The 27,491-nt window shown below is 46.4% G+C and overlaps 1 protein-coding gene across 1 annotated transcript in view; it reads right to left on the bottom strand.

Moving 5' to 3' along the window:
* Positions 1 to 1,719: 1,719 nt before the first annotated feature.
* The window catches only part of LOC119649586 (agrin), a 135,371-nt gene continuing 109,599 nt past the window's right edge, over positions 1,720 to 27,491 (bottom strand). The window contains exons 2-6 of the mRNA XM_038051791.1: positions 16,956 to 17,239; positions 15,999 to 16,105; positions 3,527 to 4,051; positions 3,256 to 3,453; positions 1,720 to 2,882 (exon numbers count right to left, since the gene is read on the bottom strand). Of these exons, the coding sequence (XP_037907719.1) occupies positions 2,339 to 2,882; positions 3,256 to 3,453; positions 3,527 to 4,051; positions 15,999 to 16,105; positions 16,956 to 17,239 (1,658 nt within the window). The 3' untranslated portion in view covers positions 1,720 to 2,338. The remainder of the gene's footprint in view (positions 2,883 to 3,255; positions 3,454 to 3,526; positions 4,052 to 15,998; positions 16,106 to 16,955; positions 17,240 to 27,491) is intronic.

Here is a 27,491-nt window from a genome sequence, read left to right as displayed (position 1 = left end):
TAATAGTTTCTCGGTGAGCGTAGTTGGCGTCTCTCTCGTCCCTATCAAGGATGATTTCAGCTGACGATTTGTCACCACCGGAGCCAAATGAAGCGGGATTTGCTCCCTTGTAACAAAATCAAATCGTGAGAGCTTTGGTGCAAATATGTTCAGGATTACGGCGAATTGCAGGGGGCACTGGCTTATAGTGGGTCATGCCACCATATACAGCTCGTATTACCGAAATTGCCGAGAGGAGGGAGAAACCTTCAGATAGTTCTTGTAAGATTGCCTGACTTCAGTTAAACAAGACTTTGGGGACCTTAAAAGGATTTCTGGCTGCCAGGGGGGGGGGGCTATCTTTTGAGCTGGCTTCAAAGATCTGAGCCGGCTGGGTTCCCTTTCCCTACAGCAGTCCATGATCTCAGTCAACACCAGCGTGTATAAAGGGTCGAGTAGGCTTTGGGTAAACCGCCAGCAGTGAAGTCATTTATTGCGTAGTGGTGTTATGAAGTGTACAGGAAACACGCTGACACTCAACATGTTTGATGAAAGCAGGAACATAACTATGTGATGCTTTCTTGGGAGCAAGATCGAACATTTGTTCTAGTTTAACAAACAGAAGTGCTCAAGGTGACAATAAAGTATGATTTTCAATATCAATGGAAAATGATGTGACTCTTCTTCCTTGATGGGGAGCACATTACGGTGTGGGGCTCAGAAGTCGTGGAATACATGTGAAGACGACGGTACCCCGTCGCAAAATTGAGACGGGTTGGTAGGTTGGGAGTGCCAAAAATGTCTTCATAGCCGAGGTAAAGTTTAGCCACCAGGATCTGGGCCGCATGAGAAGACAAACTAAAAACATCTTCAACATCTAAGTATGACGTTAACGTCTTTAATATACTATAAGCAGGAAGGAATTTAACCAAGAACCAACCAAAGAAACTTTGAAGACGATGCATATTTTGCAACGATACGACAGATACCACCCATGGTTGCTGGTTACCTCGTTATTCATAGATGATACAGACAAAGCAGGAAGATCACGGCTTATCTTCAGGTAGTGCTAATATATTGGTCGAGGATAGCCTTAGAGTCAGGGGCTTCTTGGATCTTTCGGAACAGTAAATGGACCACGAATCATCCCTCGTTGTTACGACGATGACTGGCTTTAAGGTGATCGACACAGTGTTGATTATCCGGTTTATAAGCTTTATAGCTAATGTAGCCCTTCGATTTCGCAGAAAAGCGTGAAAACCTTCGTGATTGACGGTGAGGTACTATATCTGCGCTGTCTGTTGAATAGTATTAGAGTTTGCAGAACCACGGATTACCCAGCCGAAGAACGAGTTAAATGCTAGGAGAGCCATCGGAGACGGTGATCGAATAAACTCTGGCTGTCTAGACGTCTAAATTGAGAATGTAGTTGATTCAGGGCTAGAAAGTCGTAATAATAGTCTGCCAAGTCGAGTCCTTGGAATTGCAGTCACTGTTGCAGGCTGGCTTTCAACTTCATTTAAGGTCGAGAGAGCGAGAGAAAGGGGCAAAGTTCGACGTTTGAGCAGCAGTGAAGCCACCACTGTGGTTTTTCTCTGGATTTCAAAGTTCTACATCCTCAACACTTCCATTGAGTTGTGTCAGTTCTGCACCAAACCTCTCACAATCGCACTGTATGCAAGTGACTGACTTACGAATGAAAGACCATCGAAACTCTTTATATAATTATGGATAATTTTATTTATCTATACAAATATTATCTAAGCCAAATTCTTTTACACACAATACATAAAATCGTATGGAAAAGCTAAAATAAATATTTCCGTTTTAAAACCTCGTAGACAACAGTTCTAAACGATAATTTCCGCAATCGATTGTATAAATTACAAATACTTTTATTAGTGTCCTCCGTTTAATAAATATCAGCCTTAAAACTATCTAAAGTGGAAAAGTGAATATGACAATGATGATGTTGGCGTATGGCGAGTTGCGTGAATTCCGCGTGATTGCATGATTCGTCGCAAACCCTTTGCCGTTTAGCATAAGATGAAATTTGATTCAAATTCGTTCGAATCTTAAGTGATTAGTGTTAAAACGGTTTTATTCCTTGCGGTGAGGTGAGATTTTCGACGGTTTCTGTTTTTTTTCCAAGCAGTTCAAGTGCGAGATATGGCTAACATACGTTTGGTTGTGGGAGGCCGTGTAACCACTCCTCCTGCTTTCAAACCCACTCGGGCCCACCATACTCGCAACTTGTCCTTCGCACTACTCTACCATTCGATATCTGCTAACCGAATTCATTATTTACAATTAATTAGTCGTAAAAGATCATAGTAAGCTAAGTTCCTCCTTTCGGATTTTAGTACAAGAAATTGTGGGAGGGTTCGTCTGGTTTGCTGCAGGTTCCGTAGTGTTTCAGCTGCACTCGACCGCTGGACCGGCAATTCTCGATGTTGAGGAAGCAATCGTTGGAGTAGGTCTTTCCGTCGGATCCACAAACGGGTTCGTACTCCGGAGGACAAATGCGAGCGCATCCCTTGAATGAGAATCCAGCCAGGCATCGTTTGAGAGGGATCACGAAAATATGCTTTCCACAGTTCTTCTTCCGCATGTGGCATTCCGATTGGTAGAGTTTGTTGTCTGACCCACAAACGAAGGAGGCTTGTTCGTTGCTGCAGTTGGCGTTACAGTAGGCTGTGGTGGCACAATTTTCCAAAGACACAGAGACAACTCGAGTGGCACAGGTGCGCTTCTTGAGTTCGCATAGAGAGTGGTAGGCGTTTCCGTCCGAACCGCAGACTGGGCTTATTTCTGTCTCCTCGGGAAGGCATTCAACTTCACAATCTACTGGTGGCTCCTTGAGTTTTGTACATTCGCCTACGTGAGCTAGTTGAACACCTCGTCTGGAAGGAAAATTATAGAGTATCGGTAAGATTTCTGCCTTGAGTATGATTGAAAAATCCCCATTGAACAAGGATCTTTTCAAAAAAGGCAAGCGATGGCGGCTTTACGGTTTCTTACCAGGGCAGAGGCAAATCGTCAGACGCTGCTTCACCTCAGCCCTGGGAGCAGTGTTCCTTTATATAATTCGTAGAACACGACATGCCTACGAATTATATTGAGCGCAAATCCGCTTTATTGACCAGAGCTTGGCCAGAGCTGAAATATTCGTTTTGAGAATGATGGGGTCCGGTCCAGCATTAAGTTGATGCGGACTTAGGACCCCATCATTCTCAAAACGAAGGATCTTTTTTCGACCCTCAATGTTTCACTTACAAGCAGGTAGCATGAGCCAATTCACACTCGTTTCCATATGTCTGAGCATCTGTTCCGCACAGTTTGTCATTTTTACTTGAAGCGAAGATTGATCCAAATTTGTCATTGAATTCTTTGCAATTGGGCAGGAGCTTGCATCTGGCTAATTTCGATTTGCATCGGTCCATTGAGACAGCTTGGATGCCCTTGCGCTGGGTGCTGCAGGAAAAGATAGTTTTCAAAAGACATATTTCCGACTTTACTAAATCTATGGCATATCCTAAAAACTCACCCGCAATTCAGCATCTTCAACTCACAAGTCGATGAATAGATGTTTCCGTCACTTCCGCAGACATACTGTGATGGAGAGTTGTTTTTCTCGCATTCGGTGGGACAGTCTTCAATTTGGTTGTTCGATCCTGCGTTCCTTTCTTGGGTCATGCAGAAGGAGATTGGAACTTCGAACACGTGCTTGCCGCAGTTTGATGTTCTCATTTTGCAGGGACTAGCATAGAGACGACCATCTGATCCACAAGTGGGTCGGGATACTCGCCAGCATGATTCGCGGCACATCCTGGTGCTTTGGCAGTGTTTCCGGCTCGTACGAACAACTCCTTGGCCGCAGGTGAGAAGTTTCATTTCACAGGTAGAGTTGTATACATTGCCGTCCGATGCACAGACTGGTCCATCCTTTGGAGCGCTGTTACAATCTACAGGACATGATTCACGGATTGCACTGGTGTTGCTGCATAGACCGACATGGGCCAAGGTTACGGCTTGTGTTCCTACTCGGCAGGCCTGGACACGTAGCATACATCTGTATTTAAAACAAGGATTTTGAGGTTATTATAGCAGAAGATTGATCTCAAGTGAATGGCATTATGCACGTAGAAACATGAGAATTGTTTTCAGCAAAGGAGGGGGAGGGGGGCGGGAGTGGCAGATGTAAAATTTTTCTTCTCCAAATGTATCCTTGTGGGGTATCATATGAAAGGTTTTAATTAATCCTTTCAGGAACAGATATCAGTTTCGACATTTGTCGAAAAATGTGGGAGGTGGTAAGGGGTCGAAAAATACAAACTTAAAGTGAAACTGAAATGACTCCGTAAACGTCACAGATTGCAACTTAGAGGAATCAAGTCGCAGCTGTGGTGCAGGTTTTGGAGACCTCGCAAATTCATATTCCTCCATGGAGAAATTTGTGAGAGACATGCTCTCCACTTCAGTGGAAAAGCTACCCGCGGAGGGGTGATTACAGCAACTCCTATATTCGGAGAAACCTGACTACGACTGGCTTCTTCGTAGCATTTCTACCTGAATACTCGAGAAAATGGACGAGGAAGGCATAATAGAGCTTCAGCCATAAATCTTGGCTTTCAAACGCTTTTACCAAGGAGAGCGGAAGAAAGACGAGCTGGTATGTGGAAACGGATTCACTAGAACCAGGTGAGGCAATTTTCAATGAACCTTCGTCGGAAGGTATGACAAGTTAATCATCCCGATAAGACCCATCCTGGAGGGCCACCTCATCAAAGATTGCACCGGAGATCCACGGTGTATGTTATGTAGTGGGAAAGAGGGCGTGGACGGCCGGCATATTGCGGGAAGCAGCAGATGTCCGGTATATAGGAGGGAGCTGCACAGGCAAATGAGATTGATACAAATCAATCTCAATCACTGTGAGGCAGCTCAGGACCTGCTCTCGCAAACCATTCGAGAGTCGAATGTCGATGTCGCGGTTATTTGCGAGCCGTAGAGAAACTACGGCGGTGCGACTTGGGCGGTGGATGCGTCTGGCAACGCGGCAATCTGGGCGTGCGGAAGACACTTCAGACATTCAGGAAGTCATGGCCCCCCCGGCAGCCGGTTTTATAAGGACGAAGGTCAACGGTGTCCATATTTACAGCTGCTACGCTCCTCCTAGTGCAACCTTTGTTAGCACTTCACTGGTGGAGGGGATGGCTTGGCAAGTGAGTGAGCACTACACCCACAGTGACCACCAGGCCATCTTCCTCCACTTTGGGAACCGGGGAAGCAGTCAACGACGCTCTGGAGGTGGAAAGGCTAAGGCGGTTGGCTGGTCTATCGGAGCTTTCGACGAGGAGACATTCCTGGCCGCATTGGAGGGAGCCCATGATCCGGATGGAACAGCGGTGGAAAGGGTCACATAGCTGTCTCAGCGTGTAACCGAAGCATGCGACGCTACGATGCCACGACGACGTTTGCGCCACGGCAAGAAGCCAAACTACTGGTGGAACACGGAGATCGCTGCCTTGAGATCCTCTTGCCTCCGAGCGAGGAGACTTTCCCACAGGACAAGGGGAAGGCCGGAGCACCAGGAGCATGAGGAGGAATACAGGGATATGCGAAGCAACCTTAAGAAAGCCATTCGGAGAAGCAAGCGGGAATGCTACCAGAAGCTCTGCATGGAGGCTAATACGAATCCGTGGGGTACAGCCTACCAAGTTGTAATGAAGAAGATCCGCGGGCGAAAATCACCTCAGGTGACATGCCCACGGCTCTTGTTGCAAATAATTGCAACTCTTTTCCCGCAGCAGGAGCAGGACGAAAGAGAATCCCAACTGGCAGCTCAGCAGGACGTCTTCTCGATCCCTGATGTTGCCGAAGAGGAACTTTGGGAAATCTGCAGACGTATTGGGGACAGCAAGGCTCCGGGATTGGACGGAATTCCGAACAGGGCTCTGAAGGTGGCGGTTAAGGCCAGACCAAGGTGGTTCGCAAGCACATTCGAATCGTGCATGGCGGAAGGAGTGTTTCCCGCCCAGTGGAAGAGGCAGAAGCTGGTCTTGCTACCGAAGCCTCGAAAACCACCCGGCGTGCCCTCTTCATATCGCCCTATTTGTCTCTTAGACACCATGGGGAAGATGTTGGAGAGGGTGATATACAACAGGCTGCTCCCGTTCATCGAGCTTGCGGGTGGTCTTTCAGAGCGGCAATATGGGTTTCGGCAAGCCCGTTCTACGGTCGATGCAGTAGCAAAGGTCGTGGAATTGGCTCGAAATGCAATGGCCATGGGCAAATGCTGTGCTCTGGTGACGCTGGACGTCAAAAATGCTTTTAACTCAGCCAACTGGGGCTGGATTAAGGGCGCTTTGGCCAAACTGGGTGTTCCTAGCTACTTGGCTCGGCTCATCGAGAGTTACTTTTCGGACAGACTTCTCTGGTACGAGACGGACGACGGGCCGAAGGAGTACATTGTAACAGCATGTGTGCCTCAAGGTTCTGTATTGGGACCGCTGCTGTGGAACATAATGTACGACGGAGTGCTTGCCTTCGCGTGCCGGACGAGACAACGCTGATTGGTTTTGCGGACGACTTGGCGGTAGTTGCAATTGCAAAGCATCCCGAGGACGTGGAGCTTTATGCAAATGAAGCCATTCATACCATCAAGTCATGGTTACGAATGGCCAAGCTGGACCTGGCGGACGAAAAGACGGAGGCGGTCCTCATTACCAACCGTAGGAAGAACAACACGGTTACCATCCGGGTTGGTAATCGTGAGGTCGTCTCAAAATCGGTTGTCAAATACCTGGGGGTGATGATCGATGCCAAGCTGAGTTTCAAGGGACACTTGGATTATGCGCGAGAGAAGGCAGCAAATGCCAGCTCATCCCTTGCAAGGATGATGCCTAACGTGGGAGGGCCGAAGTATAGTCGCAGGCTACTCATCGCGGGAGTGGTGAGGTCGATCCTGCTATACGCGACCCCTGTCTGGGCGGGAGCGTTGAACCACGCTGTCAACCGGGGGAAGATATGTTCGGCATACCGGCCAATTGCGCTAAGGGTGTGCAGCGCATTTAGGACGGCATCGACGGAGGCAGTGTGTGTTATCGCAGGAATGATCCCTATAGATCTTCTAGCGAGCGGGGCACACTGGCTCTACGAAAAACGGAAGGCAAATCCAGCCGAGGTGAATGCGGATTTCCGAAAAGCCATCAGGAGAGAGTTGTGTGGCAAGTGGCAACAACGATGGGATAACTCCGACAAGGGCAGGTGGACCCATACATTGATCCCGTGCATCGAGAAATGGGTCAACCGAAAGCACGGAGAATTGAATTACGACCTGACACAGTTCCTTACGGGACACGGTGGCTATAGGAAGTACTTGCATCGCTTCGAGTTGGACGAGTCTCCCAACTGTCCTGAATGCGGTGCTACACTCGAGGACCCGGAGCACGTTATGTTCCATTGTCCCAGATTTCTGCAGCAGAAAAGGAGGTTGAACAGCATCTTAAGGGCGGACATCGAGCCCTCCAACCTGGTGGAAGAGATGTTGAAGTCGGAGGAAAACTGGATGGCGGTAAATGAGGCAGTAGCCGTGGTGCAGACAAAACTCCTGGAGTTGGATCGAGCTCGGAAGGCGGCGCGACGGAGACGTGACATGGACGAGCTGGTATAGCGAACCAGAGCCTCCCCCGCGAAGTAATACTTCACGGTGGTCCCGCGGGGAGGGGCGGAAGAGTGGGGGTGCTTTTAGTGGGTGTGAATCCCACACACTGCTGCAACCTGGCGCAGCAGCGTCTTTCTAAGATTTCCACCTCCATCCATACAAAAAAAAAAAAGACCCATCCTGGAAGCAGCATACTTCGACCTACGGTAATGCGCGCAAGAATAAAACCAGTATATCTGTGGTGGACAATGCTTTATTGTGCGCCGCACTAGTTCCTACTTCAACATTTTTCACGGGAGCTAGGACCGGTGAGTCAGGAGTTAATAAAATCGGCGAAAGAGGAATACTAACACAAAGGCAGGAAAAAAAAGCGGATATATGAGCAGGCTGCAGCAGTTTTGTATAAATATAGCAAAATATCGTAGGGACAATTTACCATCACCAGGAAGTGCTGGTAGAAAAAGATTTTAGGCTACGGACCGAAGCCAAGATTTATTAATTAAGGTTTTCGTACTGGGATAAGTCTATCTTACAGTGGCCCTAGCGGTCCGAATTCACCATTGTGAGCACCGAGCTAAGCAAGGCAGAGCATGTTAGACAAGTGTTCCTCGACTTAGTACCTTGTGAACTGACAAATGTACTAATACACGACTCCTTTACTTAGTTATCCACCTCCCCTTAACTTCCTCCTTCAAAGATGTGAACAGATGGTAATCTGAAAGCACCAAGCCAAGGGTGTTCGGAAGGTTTAAACCACATCTCACCCAAACGAGTCCAAGAATTGCTTCATGGGGTTGGCCGTGCGAGATCTGGAACTGTGGTATAGCAGGCAGAATATCTTTGTCAGCAAGGACCTCAGCGTTGGTGATCCTTCCCTAAGCCACACATTTAATCAAAATGATGTGTTTGTGATTCCAGTGTCACAGTTTTTGGAGCTGAAATTCTAGTTTTGAATTCTTTCACGTTACGCTATTATTGAGACTGAGTTTGGTTTCAGACGTGTATTGGACAACCCCAAGAGTCAAAGGGTAGTATAGGTCCCAGGGTGAAACGTGGATTGGTACCCACGATGGAGCATAAAACCTGGGAAACGCCTGCTGAACCAACACCAATTTCTCTACTACCAAACCGTATCTCCACCTCCAAGTGGTGACCGCTAGGAGCTCTTTCTTAATGAAACGCTGCAGACGGAGAAGGATGAAGACGAGTCTCCCGCGCCTTAAAACGGGACAAATTGCACCTACTTGTCCTCTAGGTTGGGGGTTGGGTAGGACTGACAACGCTACACGGAAAACAACTTGTTACGAAGCCACAACAGGAGCCTCGGACTGGACTGATCGAACCCGGCAACGGAATAACGATTTGCGCATTTTCTTATGGAACGTGCGCTCCCTGGGCAGAGATGAAGCTGCCAAGCAGCTAGCCGATAACTTGTCCCAATATTGTACCGAACGGGGGGGACTGAGAAGAGCCACTACACTATATATTACAATGACCATCCAGTAAATCATGTGCTCGGAGTAGGTTTCTTAGTTTGCCAAAAAATTAAACCTGCTGTTATCGCGCTTACGGGGCAATTTTGAAATATAAGCCTCATTAACGTTCATGCTCCTGCAGAGGAGACTGTAGATTCGGAGAAGGATACCTTTTACGAAGTAGTGGAACGAACCCTCGAACCCTGCCCCAGGTATGATATCAAAATCATACTTGGGGATTTTAACAGCCAAGAAGGGACGGAGCCCGAATTCAGGGGATGCGTTGACTCCCATAGCTTACATAAAAATAGAAATGATAATGGACTGCGGATTACTCAATTAACAGTGTCACACGAAATGGTTGTTGGAAATACATGGTTTGCGCGGAAAGCAGTCCAAACCAAACAAGCGGGGCCCCGTACCGCACAAAAACTGGTTAATCAGGCGGAGGCACATCTCCGAATTACTGAGAGCCAGATGATTACACCCAAGAAGGGAGAAGTTGGGACGTCAAGCAGTGGATCCAAGGTTAACATTGGTATACTGCGTAGACAACAGCCAACGAACACCACTGCTCAAAGAGCAGGGATCAGCAAAAACGCGTCTGAGATAAATATAACAGACGTCAGGAAGGAGATAGGTCTCAGTGGCGCCGGTGTTAAATGGTACCTGCGCTATCTGAAGGAAGGCCTGAAACCAGAAGAGGCCCCTAAGAAGGTTCAGGACAGACCTAAGCCATCTCTACCGGAGCCGAGAAAGCGGGGAACAGCAGAGATCAGCCCGCATGAAGGGAATACTCCTAAAAAATCCAAACCTGAATCCAAGGGGGAGAAAACCCGATCAGGTCAGGAGTGAAGGCAGGATCCAGGAAGCCTGCTATTAGCTATGCTAGTGCGATCAAGGGCATTCGACTGGCCATACTCCCAAAACGATTTCCCGAGTAAATATTCACTCGTGAGGAGCAGGAAATCATTGAGGACCTTGTCGTCAAGCAGATGATCAAGGGTTGGACTTCGAAACTGGTGTTCACGGGATACGCTTTCGACCAGGTCTTATACGTGACGGAAAACACCGCAGAATGGGTTAGAACCATAGCTCCTAGATTGCCAGGCTGAGAAGGGGTGGAACTGTCAACATGTGCTGGGGATGATATACCAGGAGCCCACATGGTGACAGTTTTTCTGCCAAAAGCCGCGGCAATAGAAACGGAAGACCTTATGCGCCTCCTAATCGCTCAGAATGAAGATCTCCATACCCGACTATGGAGAGTCTTCAGAAGCAAGGTGAAGGGCAAGGGTAAACTCCTCAGGATCGAGGTAGATGTCATATCAATTACCGATTTGGAAACATACCTGTGCACCGGGTGGAAAACATTCCGGTGTCCCATGAACACCACTCAAGGCTGTCCACAGGGTGATGTCGAGTATGGTAGTGGACGAACTCCTGGACGTGTTAACAAATACTGGAATACAAGTCCAGGTTTACGTGGACGACATTGTTTTAATCTGTAGGGGCAAATATGAAGATATCCTATGTGATAGAATCCAAACTGGATTAAGGGTTACTAGTGCCTGGTGCAGGAAGGTGGGACTGCGGATCAACCCAACCAAAAACACCATAGTGCCATTCAATAGGAGGGGTAAGCTTGATCACCTGAGAGCCATAACATTACATGATATGGAGGTAAAACGAGAAACAGAGGTCAAATATTTGGGAATTACGCTAGACCAAAAATTACTCTGGAAGACACATGTCGGAAAGCCACGAGGGCTCTGATGACTTGCAGATCCATAGGAGGAAAACGATGGGGTTGCAGCCCGAAGGTACTACTTTGGATATATACTGCAATAGTAAGGCCAATGATTACCTATGAAGCGGTAATCTGGGCAGAAAGAACCGAACGCAGCACACAAGCCAGGGAATTACATAAGCTCCAAAGGCTGGCTTGCGGTATCCCTGCAGGTCCTTCTGGAATTAACCCCTCTCCATCTGCACATACAGATGCAGGCAAGGAGGGTAATATTCAGGATGGCCGGTAGTATGAGTGAGGCGGGGAGCTGCCTAAATCGAAGGAACATTGATATCCTTTCTAGGCGGTATCCGGAATTACTGATACCGAGGGACAACATGACAACGAGGTTTCACTTCGATAAGGAGTTTGAAACACGTTGGAGTAACAAGGCAAACTGGGAGAGCGTGGCTGCGACATACGGCTTAAACCAGCAACTGATTACTTGGTACACTGACGGATCCCTCACAGCAGAGGGAGCGGGTGCGGGTGTCATTGGTCCAAGGAAAATGTACTTTGAGCCAATGAGCAGGTACACTAGCATATTCCAGGCGGAAATTTACGCCATAGACAAATGTGCCTCCTTTAATCTGCAAAGGAACTATAGGGATCAGAACATAGCTATTCTCACCGATAGCCAAGCAGCGATCAAGGCACTTAGGTCCAACAAGGTGAACTCTAAACTGGTATGGGAATGCCTTGAGAGACTGAATACACTCGGTTCGTCCAACAAGGTTTGGATACTTTGGGTTCCAGGCCATGCTGGGTTGGAAGGCAATGAGGCAGCGGACGAACTAGCCAAGAAGGGAGCAGGGACGCCTTTACACGGGCCAGAACCCTTCTGTGGAATCGGAAACGGTTTCATGGCTATGAATCTAAGAAATGAAGAGGAACGGTTGAGGGAACTATACTGGGCGGGCCTACCGGGGATGGAGCAGTCCAGGGTGCTTATTGGGGGATACGAACCCATACGCACAAAGGAGTGCTTAGACCTCACCAAAAAGAACTTCCGAATCATAGTGGGAATTCTCACTGGTCATTGTCGGCTGAACTATCATCTAGGGGATATCTACGGACACTGCCTGCATGTTTTGTGAGGAGGAGGACGAAACCTCTATACACTCTATACACAGTGTCCGGAACTTGTGCAAAGTAGGTCGAGGCATCTGGGAGAACACTTACTACTAGATGCAAGGCTGAAAGATCTAGAAGTGGGGAACATACTAAAGTTCTTAACGGTTATAGGCCTGCTTTAGATTTATTTATTTAATTAACGGACAACAAACAGAGAGAATTCCAATTAATTATTGTCCTTAGGAGGAGGAGAAAGCAAAAACTTATCCTACGTTTAAAACTACTTAAAGTAGGGAAGTTAAAAGGACCAAGCTGTTTTGCATTATAATTCCGGCAAAGCCTGGGAATCGGGGAATGAAAATAGACTTCGAGCTCCGCGAAGGGCACGTTGAAAATATCTGCGTTACGTGTTTTATAAGACGCAGGACGGCAGGTGATCTCGTCAGCGGCGGAGCAGTCCATCAGGCCCGAGGAAAGTTTAAAGAATGTGTATAGATCCAGATAGGATCTACGCTGTTGTAGGAAGGGAAGGTTTAGAAAGCGGAGGCGGGAGGGGTAATCCACACGAGGGAAGCTTTTCTTAAAGAAGAGGGAACGGGTGAATTTACGTTGCACATTTTCAAGGGCAAGACAATCACAGTTACGAGTCGGTGACCAGATCACGGAGCAATACTCGAGGGTATTCCTCACGAGGGAATTGAAGAGAGCTAAGGAGGGTTGGATGGAGTCAAAATCAGAGGAGGAGCGAAGAATAAAGCCTGACAATTTTGCTGCTCGATTGATGACATCGAGGCAATGGGTGTCAAAGCAGAGCTTATTGTCGAAAGTGATTCCGAGGTCTTGAGTGGAATTTAAGCAGGATAAGGAATGTCCGTTAAGCGAGTAGGAGAAAGAAGTGGGTGAGGATTTTAGGGAGTAGCACATAGATTGTCACTTTCTGACGTTTAGCGCTAAACCATTAGTGGAGCACCAACGAACCAGAGTGTCCAGGTTATTCTGAAGGGAAACACAGTCCATAGGCGACGATATAGCGGAAAATAGCTTAAGGTCGTCTGCATAGAGCAAACAGCGACAAGTAAGGAGGGGAGGAAGGTCGTTAATAAAAAATAAAAATAGCAAAGGACCCAGAATAGACCCCTGTGGGACGCCAGAAGAGGGGGAGAAGGAGCGGGAAGTACAGCCGTCAAAACAGACGCGGGAGGATCGGTTGGAAAGGTAAGAGGCAAGCCATAAAACAAGTGGTTTGGGAACGTTTAGGGACAAGAGTTTGGATAGAAGTATCTTGTGATTTACAGTGTCGAAGGCTTTCGCGAAGTCAGTGTAAATGGTATGCACTTCTTGCCGTGAATTTAGACATTTGGCAACAAAGTTAGTAAAGTCAAGCAGGTTGGAGGCAGTGGACCTACGTTTAACGAAGCCGTGTTGTTCTTTCACTACGTGTTGGCCAAAGTGTGCGGACAACCAGTCGCTGACATATCTTTCCAGGATTTTGGAACAGGAGGAGAGGAGGGAAATGGGACGGTAATTCTCGGCAAGCGAACGATCGCCACTTTTGTGAATGGGGATAATGAGAGCCTCTTTCCACAAGCTGGGAAAATGATTCTCTTCAAGGCTTTTGTTGAAAATAAGAGATAGGGGAAGGGAGATGGACTTACCAGTTTTGATCAAAAAGAGGTTTGGAAGACCATTATAGCCAGGTCCGACCTTGGCATCAAGTTCGCCAATGAGGTATTCGACAAGGATAGGGGTAAGAAGGGGAATGGTAGGCGATGCGGGGCAGGCTACATCTACTATCGGGAGGGATTCGGAGGAAGGAGGAGGAACATAGACTGACGAAAAGTAGCGGCAGAGTAAATCACAAGATCGTTGGGGGGAGTTAGCTGAGAAGCCAGAGAATTTAATGGACGGAGGGGGTAACTGGGTGGGGCAGCGGGAGTTGCGAATGTGGGACCAAAAACGTTTCAGATTTGCGCGCTTCAGTGAGTCTTCCACGCCGGACAAATATTCGTGTCTGGACTTACGTATTAAAGATTTGACCGAGGAACGAAGGGATTTGAAAAAAACTAAGTCAGCAACGTTTCTAGAAGACAGGAACTTCTTTCTCGCAGTCTGTTTTTGACGTAGTTTTTAGAATTTCAGTGGTGAACCAGACGGGATAAGAGCGTAAGCACTTAGGAGAGGAGGGAACGTAACAAGGAAGAAGATCAGATAAAATGGTATTGAAAGTGTTGAGTGCTTGGTCACATGTAAATGGAGAGAGCAGGGAGACCCAGTTGATTGACGCCAGGGCTGAGTTCAGACCTTCGAAGTTCGCCTTACGAAAGTTAAACTTGGTAGGCTTGCGAGCGACAGGAGAGTGGAGTCGGGATATCTGAACATCGAACTCGAGAGCAGGATGATGGGTGTCAGGAGCAACGTAAGACGGAGCATGAAGGGATTGGGAAAGATAACGTACAGGAAGGTTAGAGAGGACAAGGTCAAGAGTGCGATCTAAATGGTTTCTAGAAAGCTTAAATTGGAGGGCCCCACAGGTGTACATGAAAGTGGATAGAGGAAGGGAAGGGTGGGTCGAGTTATTAGGGAGGGAGGGAAGGCCAGGTGTAACGGGCCAGGAGAGTATAGGAAGATTAAAGTCACCACAGAGGATGAAAGGAAGTGAGGGAAACAAAACGGTTAGGGCCTCTGATAATCTGTCGAAGAAATCCTCGTACAGAGAAGGCGGGCTGAGGCAGGGAAAATATACACACGATATGATAAAGGGACATACGTTTGGTGGAAGGACACGTATGGTAACAGAATCGTAGGATGAGGAGGAGGAGGAAAAGATGATTTCGGCACGGAGAGGGGACTTAACAGCTATTAGGGCACCTCCGCCAGTTGTCTTGCCAAGCGCAACGCAGTCTCTGTCACAACGAAAGACAGAGTAATCTTCGAGGAGCTCAGAATCTAAAATCCTGTCATCCAGCCAGGTTTCAGAAATGCAGATGACATGATGTTGAAATGCTAAGGCAGACAGTTTGAAATCCGACAGCTTGGTCCTTAGACCCCTTACATTTTGATAAAATAGCGTATATTTGTTGGAATCATTCAAGTTCGGCGAGGCAGGCGGGCGGGCCGGAAATTTTCACGAATCTTAGACCTCTGATAAGGCTTAACGAAGACTCCCTGTGGCCAAAAGGAGGATTGGACGATAGCATCGAAGTCATCGAAGCTATCACTCGGTCAGGAGAGCCATCCTTCGTCAGCTTCACACAGGAAAGAGGTGACAAAGTTGAGTTGCTTTTGCTTCTGATATAGGCCAGAATTTCGTCGGGCGTAGTGGAGTATGCTAGCCTTGACACGAACAGCTGTTTCGGTGGCGAGGCGACGTTCAATTGGGGGCCGCTCGGACGACATGAGGTCAGAAGGGTCTGCGGTTCAACGGTGGCGGGCGTCGATGATACACAGGAGGAAGCGTGCGGTGGTGCTAATGTAGCGACTGTAGGATAAATGCCAGAACTTCGTAGCGCATCCGATATTGCGTAGGGAACTTGTCCCACGGATGGAGGATTTTTCAGTAGGCTAGCGGACGTCATCGGGTTGATACCATCTTTTATGGACACGCTGGAATTAAACGAGGCAGATAGAGGCAGAGAATTAAAATTAGTCGACTGGGGCGACTTAGGTATGGCGCCAGTTTTGTTGACTGCAGTCGCCGGCGAGGTATAAACAGAGCCAGTCAGCGGCATCTCAGGAGCTGAGACTACGTTGATACTATGATACTATGATCAATAGGTACACTATAACCAGTAAAAGGGGCACAATAGTTCTTCAAGGACGCGGTGCGCCGTTCGCTTAACAGAATAATAATAACGTTGTAACAGTGATAAATCCTATGTTGTAAAAATTATTACCGATTCCTTTTGTTTGATAAGCAATAAGGAGCCAAATGGGAGGAAGACAAAAATTATAAAGTCAGAAATGGTGGTAGATCGTATCGGTAAAGTGCTCATCATATTTATAAAGTGGTACTCACAAATTGAGGTATGTACGTCCATCTGTTCCGCAAACAGGATCCTTCTCCGATGAACAGCGATGTTTGCAAGACGATCCCTTGGCACGTTCGCAGCCACCTTTCACTTCCTACAAAAGAAATGCAACAAATCTAGAATTGGAAATTACTCGGATATATTGTATCTATGTATCTAAATTCCAGTCCGTACTGAATAAGTAAGAGTTGCTCGATATTTCTGGAGCACAATTATGTCAATTGGCCAAAGTGCCACCCATCACGCCAAGTCATCGCCATCGATTGGTCTGGTGACCTAGTAAACTTGATGCTCTTTATAGGAACTACTCCCGGCAACCTACAATGGCCATATCCACATGGCAGCCTCAATACAATACCTGATTGTCTGCATAGTAATAAGTGAAGGATCGGGTGTAGGCTACATGCGATCAGCGATCAATCTTTAAGGCAATGCAGACATTGGAAAGGTAAAGGCAAGGTAAGTACGGGCGGAACGAATTGCCCGGTATTGGCGGTATCATATTTAACGAGTTTTGCGAAAAGGGGTCAGATGGTGATCATATTCCGGTCAGCAGTAGAGAAGCTTCATTGATTTGAATTTTACTCTAATTCGTTGAATATCTGAGGCTGGGTCAACCGTAAGGATGAAGTGAATACCACTGACTTTGAGGATTGGAAATATGCGGTCGTTCCTTGCACTCTATTTCCATCTTTTCTGATTATTGCGTTGTGTTCAGGAGGAAGATCATTTGATGTTTTCTCAGGTAACGCTAATTGTTCGGAAAACTCGTTTATCTTTTCTTGCAACGTAACCGCTTCGAGTATCTCTATCTTAGGAGACCAGCTTCCTCTACTCCACATCACTTTCCGCAAAACAGTTCACATAATAACATAATGATAGTAGGGACTGGCAGGAAAAAGTAAAAATTGGAGAAATAGCAAAAGCAATTGCCGGTTGCCTACCTTAACCGCATTCGATCCGTTTCTGGAGCAAGTTTTCTTCTTCATTTCGCAGCTGTTGGCATATATTAAGCCATCCGATCCGCAAACTGGCTCCTGCGGGGTACTCGATGTCGGACATGATCGCGGACAGTTATTGGAAATTGCACGATTCTGACGTTGGGAGTTTGTCGTTGCATTCGATGCAATTGCTGATGGCAGCAATGTTGTGGATGAAAGTAGGGCCGAGGTTACTCCTGAAATCGAGTCTTCACCAATTGCGGCCGTTATTACTCTAATTCGTGAGTCTGTAATGAAACAGTAAAGATAGTCGTTAGATGATTGTCCATATCATTCTGAGCTTCGAGGAAAGTTAATTGGAGTCTGAGAAGAACTGCATTTTCTGCTAAGTCGAAAGGGGTCAGTTTTTCATCTTTTCTACTTCCTTACTTTAGTACGAGTTTTTATTTTCTCGCTATTACATATTTTATTCACAAGGTAGCATACAGGAACCACAGAGTCATTCTAATAATATGTCCATACCCCCTCATTACACTTTAGTGAGTGCCTGAATGCCAGTTGAATTTATAACGGTTGATAAACTATTTATATCAAACTCTGTGGATGCAACTTTAACCTTTAACTAAACAAGAAGTAGATAATGGCTAACAGGGAAACCAACAAACACGAAGGTTGTGAAGCTACCCCTGAGAAATATTAACGAGAGTCGCTACAGGTGAATGATCCAGTAGAAGATAGCCGAAAGTAAGCTGCAATCTCATATTGATTTCGTGAAAAGATACAATGTTAAGTTGGTTATGTAATTGGATTGCATGAAGGCTATTCAATTGTTACTTGTAATTCACTGCTTCTGGTAATAATATTGTCTTTAACGACATTTCGAGTAGATGTTTATGGCAGCCAACCAAACCGCGCCATCTGAGACAATATTAGAAAGAGTAGCTTAACTTTAAGAGTTTCACCATAAAGAACGGCGGAATTTCTGGGGATCAAAGGTCACTTAATGGAAGGATCTCTTGACAACGTTCCGAAAGAAGTAAACATTTAATTGTTCTCTATACAATGTTGCAAATTTATGGCGGCATTCCTTAATAATAAAGACAAAGCAAACTGAGATCATTTGGAATTTGAATACTTGGGTTAACTAAAAATCTTTGAGGTGGATCAGTGCCATTGTTGTCAGGCTTTACCTTTACCTTCCAGTTTTTATTAGTTCTCCAAAAAAGGTTCGCATTATTATTCCACTGGGAGCTTTGGGACGCCTTACATAATAGTCTTCTCCGACTCAAGATCCCTGATGAATCGCATCTGGTCGGGTATGCGGATGACGTTGCGGTACTGATTACCGCACTCACGGTTGTGTAAGTCAGCGCACACTGGGAATGGTGAGGGGGCGAGTAAGCAGATGGATGGCTGAGCATGGATTCTCCCTAGTTCTGGTGAAAACCGAAGTCGTTGTGCTGACCAAGGAGAAGGGGTTTCCACAGTACTCCCTTTTCAGGTACATGGTTTGGTTTTGTCGAAGCATGCGGTGAAATACCTCGGCATTATGATAGATACGAAGATGAGCTTCTTCGAGCAGATTCGCAACACCGCAGACAAGGCTGCGGCTAGGATGTTTGCGATTTGCCGGCTGATGTCCAATGTCGGAGGTCCCTTATCCTCCAGCTAAACACCCTAATCGTCAGAGAGCTGACCTGGAACCATTTGTCACATTACTTCGGGCTAGTCTCCGAACTTTCCCGCCTTGCGGAGCCTTCAAATCAGGTAATTCCTTTCATCAATGGGAGAGGAGAGGAGGAAGGAAACCGTCAGTTCAAGGAATTCCCTGCTATCCATCAGTCGAGCTCTGTCTTCTTTGTAACCAACACGAATGTAATGGGCAACAACGAAAATGTTTTCTGAAGAGAGATTCGCTGTGTTTAAATAGAGCTGCTGACAAATCCCATCCCACCTTCCATAAGAAAAAAAAAGTGTTATGGGGGTTGTCTACAACTCCATTGTAAAACACACAATCCGGAGATCATGCCCTTCGAATCTTGTGCAGGTAAGACTGAAAATCTGACGCACTTAAGTTGGCAATGAGCCGCGCAGTCCATCTGTCTCTAGTTTCATTTTGTGAAGAAATTTGCCACTCATCTAGGGTGCGTTGCTGTTCTTCACTTTCCTTGGATCTTCCCCCTTGCGCTTGTATATGGCTTGACGCTCCTTAACAGGAGGGAAACGAGCATCACTCCCGCGATCACCATCACGGGCCGGTTCAGAGACAGTGCGATACGCTGACGCTACCCGCAAAGCTCCTCGTATCTGTACTTGCGCGAGACGCTTACGATACCTCCTTGCCAGGAGTGTCAGCCCATACCTCTGCACGTCGCCTGCTAGACGTAGGACATTATTAGCCATCTGCCTACTTAACGCCGAAACTACAGCTGCATCCTTGTTCACCCTTGCTTTGATTTGCTTAAAAAAACTTATCTTTGAGTCAAGAGCCAGCCCAAGGTACTTTACCGCTGGTTTTGATTCGATTATCGACTCGCCGGGTCGGAATTCTTTTTTTTAATCAGAACTGTGAGTAGTCATCCATCTGCTTACCCATCGCATCAATATGTCAAGTCTGCCTGTTCGACAGTGCGTCCAGCAACCAGCGCCGCGACATCATCTGCATAACCGATCAGGCGCGACTCTTCTGGCATGTCGAGTTAAAGTAGACTATCATAGGTAGCGCTCTAGAGGTCTGACCCTAGGATGGATTCCTGCGTTATCCCCGGCGTGACCTCCATCCCCCTCTGACTGTGTAGTGTTTCATAGAGATAGAGAGATAGTATAGAGATAGTCCCCCAATATCCGTAAGAGAAAGTTCAGGAGGTGGAAAGTATTGCATTGCCCATCTTACGGAATTAAAGCCGTTTCGGACGTGAAGCGTTACGAGGAGCACCAATCGTCGAGTTCGGCTATGTGCCTCCCCTCGTCGAACGGCATCCACGACTTGCATGACAGCATCAACTGTGGATCTCCCTACTCTAAAATTTAACTGCCGTGGAGATAAGTCCTCGGCAGCACGTATCGCTTCAGCCAGTCTGCTTCTGATGATCTTTTCAAGCACTTTTCAAGCAGTGTCAAGCAAGTGGGCGATATGAAGACAGCAACTCAGGGTCGCCTTTTCCTTTGCTGATCAGCGCAAGCCTCGCCACCTTTCAACGAGAAAGGAAAATGTCCTCTTTTCGTCAAGGGTTTAATGCGCCAAGCAGTAAGTTGGGCCGATGTTGGAATACCAGTTTGTATACCGCTTCTGGAAAACCATCGGGTCCTGGCGCCCTCTTGCTTTTCATAGAAAGGACTGCCTGTTCTAAACCTTTTATAGAGAAAAGTGGGCAGTCCTCGGTGCTCTCCGCGCTGATGTCTTCATTTCGTACCGGTTGCGCAGGGGATAGCGCCCGTACAATGCGGTCAATCTGCTCAGCCTTAAGTGAACAGGGTTTCCTCAGAGCCCCGATTTTTCGGGTTATCAGTTTGTAACTGAGTTCTCACGGGTCTCAATTGACTTCGTCGACCGTATCTTGCAAGCAGTGAACTTTGCTCCTTTTTATTCCGCTGTGGAGTCTCCTTTTGGCTGATCCGTATTCTGTCATTATGGTACATGCCTCCACCCAGCCGCTTAGACGTTGTGTTAAGCCAGCCGCTTAGACGTTGTGTTAAGCGGCGGAGTCTGCGATACTCCTCCCAGGGCTCTGCAATTTCCACCGACCGGTAATACATTGAAGGTTGGTCACGTCTCGATGCCCTCCTGGGTTTCTCAGGTTCATAACTGACGACAGTGTCAACTGCAGTGCCGCTACCCCCAGGAGAGCCTTCCAGCGCGGACGCACCTGTTCACAGAGTTTCGATAAACCTTCTGGTGTTCACTTTCGCAACATTCCATACAAAGGAAGAGCGCCGGGGAGAGTTTGTGTTAACTATTTCGAAGGCAATGTATTGATGGTCGTTTGCCGAGAAGTCTTCCAGAATTCGCCACTCGTCCACCAACGACACCAGTGACTCCGACGCGGAGGTTACGTCTGGAATGCTTCCCTCGCAGCCTACGCGCCGCAACGTTGGGGTGGATTTGGTGGTTCTTTTCTGTGAGGCAGTTAAGGTCTCGGATTTCCAGAAAACATGTGGGTTCCAGGCTGGAAATTAAAACCTTATCTCCCAGAAGCCCTTGACTGTTTCACAGAACGCAAACTTTACTTGTTGTCCTCGGGCCAAGTTCCACTAGGACTTACGAATGGAAGACATTTCTGCTCTGCTATATTCGGGTTTGATCTTGTAACGGATTTCACTTCTGCAGAAGTATTGCCTTCCGTCGGCTTAATAAGCAGAGCTGGCGGTATAGTTCTCCTCGTCCCCTCACCTTTTCTTCTGGTACTCCGTCCTTCGTGTCTGCCTTGATTTGAAGTAGAGGTTTTTCTGATGTCGCGGCTTACTCGTTCACAACCGGAAAATCACGGTCGCCCGACTGCATTTATTGTAAGGACGTGGTGGATGATTATCACCTTTCGATGGAAAGGTGCCTTGCGTTCCCGGACACCATCATTGAGGCCATGCTGCAGAGCGAGGACACGTGGAGCCGAGTGGCACGTTACGCTCAAGGCATTCGTAAGGCGAAAAAGTGGGATATGGATAGGAGAATAGCCAGGGTAGCTGAGGCTCCTTGAATCCACGGGGTTTTGCTCCTATACTGAATAGGCGTAGCTTGAGGTAATGTGTCAAACAGTTTCGGGTTAGAGTCTTAGACCTTTAGTCTATAGTCTGTCTGAGACTAGAGTCCACACTTTGTGTGTAAATGCACTTCACTTCTCTAACCAAAAAAAATTGATTGCTCCACCCAGGCATTCGAAAGCGGACTGCTCAATCCATAAAAGGCAATTCAAAATGCGCAAACCATTTTTGAAAAGGCAATAACAGATTGAGTATAAATGCGGACTGCATAGGCCAGATAGCGAGCTTGGTCTAGGGCAAATTCCTATCTGGATTTGTGGATTGCTGATGCGCGATTTAATTTCAAATTTAGAAATCCTCAATGGAAACTGCAGACGTTCCCTTACAATAGCGATCATAACGCTATTCTGATGGAGATGTTGATTCGCAACAACACATTTGCTGCTTCGCCAACTGTTTGTCCTATCTAGGTTGGGATCCTTTATCTGGCCCTCAATGTTTACATGCCGACAATGGAAAAGATGTTTCTATTGCTGCTACTTTTCGACAGCATATGTCCCTACTCGTCGAATGGCCAAGGGAAATTCTTAGGTGGCTGGCTACAATAAAAGCCAATGTCTGGTCTGTACGATACCAATTCCTCTAAATTCAGCATTTGGTTTCAACCCTCCTTCAAGTCTCCCTTCAGTCGAGTTCCTACCAATATGTTTCTACTTCAACAACAATTCCACAGCATGCGGTCCACAGCATGATTTGCATGTGCAATAGTACGAAAGCTATCGGGAAACAGATGCTAAAACGCAATTCCAATATGCAGCAGAATCAGGTATATGACCAAGCCATGAAGTGCTTAATGAACCAACAACAAAAAAATATTAATGATCATTTTGTGATATTATGGAAATGGAATTTTCAGTTTCGGCGTGCCCATATTACGATGAAAGCAATAATGGTTCTGAACTTGATAAGCTTTGTATCCTGCTGATGTTGCTCATGAAAATTAGGTTTAATTCCGTAAATTGATAACAAACCAAAGATTCATTGTCTGAGATAGGTATTTCCTTTCTCTTTCGGATAGGCTACTTTTTTGGGGGATGGACGATAGACCCAAAGGGAACATCGTCCCAGCAGGGTACCATAAGGCGCGACAGCATGTACCTTACTATGAAATGCGGTATATAATCTAGTTTTTGCTTCCAATCCTTATGATTTTAGGCTTCGCAGATGATCTAGCCAAGGTTGTCATGGTAAAAATATATTAAGAATGCCGGGCCCTTTGCAGTGGGCCTAGCTCGACTGTCCTTGGTCTCGAGGGCTTTATTGTCTAAGTTGATTCCTGAATACTTTGCGTTAGCTTTAGTTCTATGCCGCATTCACAACAACAATGTGTTCATTTGAACTATTTAGGCACTAGCGGAATAGGCTAGAGGGAAGGATAAGGCTGAGGATAGTATCTTTGGTCTGTATCTAAAGTCTTATTACTAGAAATTACAATCTCTTCTTCACTAATTAAAGTATGATTATTCAATAATGCATCTTTATCTTTTTCTAAAAGAAAACTCTTTACTTAAATACCTAAAGAAACAAAACGGGGCCAGAGCTTTCTGAAATCCAACTTAAAAGTTATAAAAACCAGTAGAAAATGGGATTTTTCAAATGACTACATTCATCTTCTCATTTCATCAGCACACAAATTCCTGGAGAACATATTCATTTCCGTGCGATGAAAGGCATTAAAAGCTAATTGATTTTCCATTACTTACCAGCTTTCCCACAACTCACGTAAAATATGACTTCTTAGGAAGATGATGATAGTCTCAGGCGTTGGGATTGCATTCAAATCATCATTTGACTCTAATAGAAGTTTAATAAGCGAGTGATGATGTTTACGTTATGGATCATTAGCGTAGGATAAGCCCATTCTTGATCGACACGTTTCAACTGCTCATTAGCTGGTAGTATGGACGAGTGGCTGCTTTGCAAAGATGCAAAGATAATACTTCATGGAAAATAGATATTTTTTAATTTAACACATCTAATGTTTGAGTAGCGGCTTCCAGGTAATGAATGAGGGAGGAGGGGATCATTAGGTAGGTCAATATTTGCATTAACTGTGATAACACCATGGAAATCTCACTTTCGTATATTCATGCAGAGATATGTATCTGCTTAGATACTAGGTTATACATATATCACCTATAATAATTATGTTTTATGTTGTTAGGAGTACACTTATAATTAATATAGGCAGGTAATTTACCGCGGTGTGTGGTTAGATTAGCGAGGAAAACTTTACATTATCTTTACCGTTTTTCCGACCCAAAGATTTCTTTGTGCTACTAGTATCTGTACCTCTGGGAAAATAACCTTAATTTTGCCCTGCATCATTATTAACTACTTAAATTTATACATCAAACTTTATGCTTGCGAACAAAATTAGAAACAACCAATAAAGGACATCACAAGACAACACTAACACCAAACACACAAGACTGATGGCTAACCACCGCGGCCACTAGGCCATTCGCCCATTAGCTGCAAGCAAAGCAGCGTCGAGAAGCTCCCTCCTTCGTCGGAAGGCAGCACGCGCGAACGCATTAGCGCTTTTAAGTGTCCCACTGCTAGCAAGGTAGTGGCTAACATCGTAGATACCGTTCAATACGTGAACGCCCATGTCGTGTAGATTGCGGATGTCACTGTACGCTGGACAGACACAGAGAACATGTAGCCAGTCCTCCGAGTCAGCCCCACATAAAACACAACCCTGATTGGAGGCAAGGTTGCGCTTGAAGAGGAACTCATTCAAGCTACCATGCCCAGTCAGAAGGAAGCCCATATCAAGCCCAAAGTCCACGATGGAACTTCCTCTGGCAGACACATATCTGACGTACTTATATGTGACCAGACCTTTCCCACATTCTTCCCATCTAAGCTGCCACTTAGATGTTACACTCACGTCTAACACCTTTTTCACCGCAAGCGGCCCTAGCCCTTCACCCTGGTTAAAACTAACTAAATCTGCTTGCAGCCAAGGTACGCACCTCCTGATCCTGTAGGCCGTGGCACGCCGGACTACCTCCGGATCAAGAGGAGGAACACCCAACAAGACCTGCATGGCGTCGGTCGAGACCGTACGACACACTGGAAGACACGCTAACAAAGTTACTCGCTGAAGAGGAAGAGCCCCACATGAATGGATCTAGCAACTCTCCTGCGTAGACCCCACTCACACCTCATAACACGCCTTAACATACACGCTAAAGTTGTGAGACGTAGCCTGAGCTCGCGCAGGTGCGCGACCAAGGACATGCGTTCCGTTATCGTGACTCCCAAGTAGGTCACTTTCTGCCGGATCTGTAAAGACAGTCCGTTCAACTTTACGTAAGGCGGACGACGTAGGATGCCTTTTAGCATCATCGCAACGGTCTTATCCGTTGAGATCGCGACACCGACTTTAATGGACGACGCGTTAACGACGCGCATGTATTCAGCAGCCTGCTGCTCGAACTCACGGCGAGTGCTCCCCTCAACAAGAATGAGGAGAATGAGGAGATCATCCGCGTACGCTACACATTCAGCCACGGACGAAAGCTCACCCAACAGTTCGTCCATCATCAGGTTCCATATAAATGGACCCGCGATAGATCCCTGTGGGCAGCCGCGCTCAACATTCACCCACACACGCTCACTGACACCTTGGACGAATGCTCTTCTGCCATGGAAGCTCCAGTTCTTCCAGCTCTTCCACAGAGCCAATTCCTGGCAGTCACACTCACAGATTTTGGACAACACAGACGACCAACTTAGGTAGTCAAAATCGCTTTTGAAATCAACAAAGATTCCAAGGACGTACTTGCGAGGACAACGGACAACGAAGTTCTTAACATGCATCAAGGCGTCGTCGGTGGACCTAACACAACACAGACAGAAAACAATTGTTCCATACATTTACTATGAAAGTATTCATACGATTCAGCAGCAGACGTTTCGGATCCAGAACGGAACATGTCAGGCGCAGCGATCCGGACTCAAAGGAATAGTATGTGTTACTATGTGAGTACAGAAACATAGAAATGCGCATGGGTTTCTAACGACATATTGTATATACGCAATGATTTTCTTCTGCCACAAAATTAAAGACGAGAGGCGAGGGTTCTTAGCTTCTACGGTGCCGTGATTGGCACGTACCATGCTGGATCCGAAACGCCTGCTGCTGGATCGTATGAATACTCTCATGGTAAATGTAAGGACCAATTATTTTGTGTCTGAAACGTGCAGTGCGGGGCACGGTCGCTGTTGGATCATATAAGTACTTTTGTCTGGGCCGTGCAGTGCTGGCCACGCTAGAATATGGATCGCTGCTGGATCGTATGAATAGAGCTTCAGTCAGAGTTTGGATTCGGTATAAAAACCGATTCATGTGGAAGGAACCATACTTTGTAAACTTTAGTCCAAACGAAGATGCACACCATTCGACCTCAAAGCAAGAGTACGCGGACCATGTATGTACTTAACTTCATAGAGCTGCAGGGCTCCAGGTAAGGTCCTAATTGAAATAAAAAATTCAAAAACTATTTCCGTTTTGCTTTACTATTTTTGCAGATATGCATGTTTCGGCGACTATTTATCGTCCTCATCAGTGCTTCGGTTCGAACTTATTTTGAACTTATCAGAAAAAATCCTCTGATGCATTTGGTTGCATCTCATCAGTGGTGAAGAAAGCTTTTGGAAGAAATGGTTTTTATGTCAAGAAATAAAAAAAAAATAGATTATTAATAAAAATCTGTATTTAGAGCGACCGTTAATAATCAATATTTATTATAATTGTGCATACGAGCAGGCTTCCCGATGAATTTGAAGAGCCAGGAGTAACCGTTGTATTTGATCCTTGTTGAGAAGTTCATCCCTTGGTGTTCTATAAATTTCTAGATTTTCAGCAATGTCTAATTTCCGTGTATCTCTTAGGTGACAGAGGGATTTGTATTTACTGGATGTCTGACGTTAATCAATTCAGTACAACCCCGGATAAGCACAATGGTGAATTTTTATTGCTGCTTTTTAAATAGTTCCGCCCTCGTGATTAACTACAGTCTTTAAACCAATGGCCCTAATTTGCCTGGTATTGTTATCACGTGAGAACCAATTCTCCAGGGACTTTCTTGGTTCGTGCGTCGCTAAGATCAGTAACGCTTGGATGGGCATAAAATTCAATGTCATACCCTACGACGAGAGACCCAGGAATCTGGTTGCCGAAAATCCGTATGGATAAGGACAAGCTCCAATGTTTGCGCGTTCGAAACCTCAAAATTCCCATGGACGACTGGGTAGTTATCAAGGAGGAGGAACCCCAGACAAACAGCCAATCTTTTCTGCTCCGTATAAACGAAGAGTGCCTGGAGGCACTGAAAAAAGTAAACTCGAAAGTGCGGTTCGGAGTTAGGAACACAAAGGTGAAAGTGCTCCGCTTTTCAAAACCGGACAATGACCTGGATCCAATCGATGACGCCAACGAGCTGTTAGAGGAGATCAGGATCGACGGCCCGACGGGGACTGACGAACCTCTCACGCAAGCAGACCATGCTGAGGGTAACGCAAATAAATCTGCAGCATTCGCAGTGCGCCTCAGCTAATCTGCTGGTCTTCCACCTAGAGGAAGACATCGGCATCGCAGTAATACGGGAGCCTTGGATCGGCAGTTACCGAACCATCAAAGGGCTCCAATGCAAATATTATAATGTATTCCACACCATAGGAGACACTGACCAGGACAGACCTAGATCATGTATCCTCGCGAGAAGGAGTCTGTACGCTTTTCTGTGCCCGGACCTGAGTTCCAGCGAC

This window comes from Hermetia illucens, chromosome 2 (assembly GCF_905115235.1).
Source record: "Hermetia illucens chromosome 2, iHerIll2.2.curated.20191125, whole genome shotgun sequence".
NCBI classification, from domain to species: Eukaryota; Metazoa; Arthropoda; class Insecta; order Diptera; family Stratiomyidae; genus Hermetia; species Hermetia illucens.
Note: the sequence above shows the minus strand (reverse complement) of the source record. Positions and strands in the feature narration are given on the sequence as shown.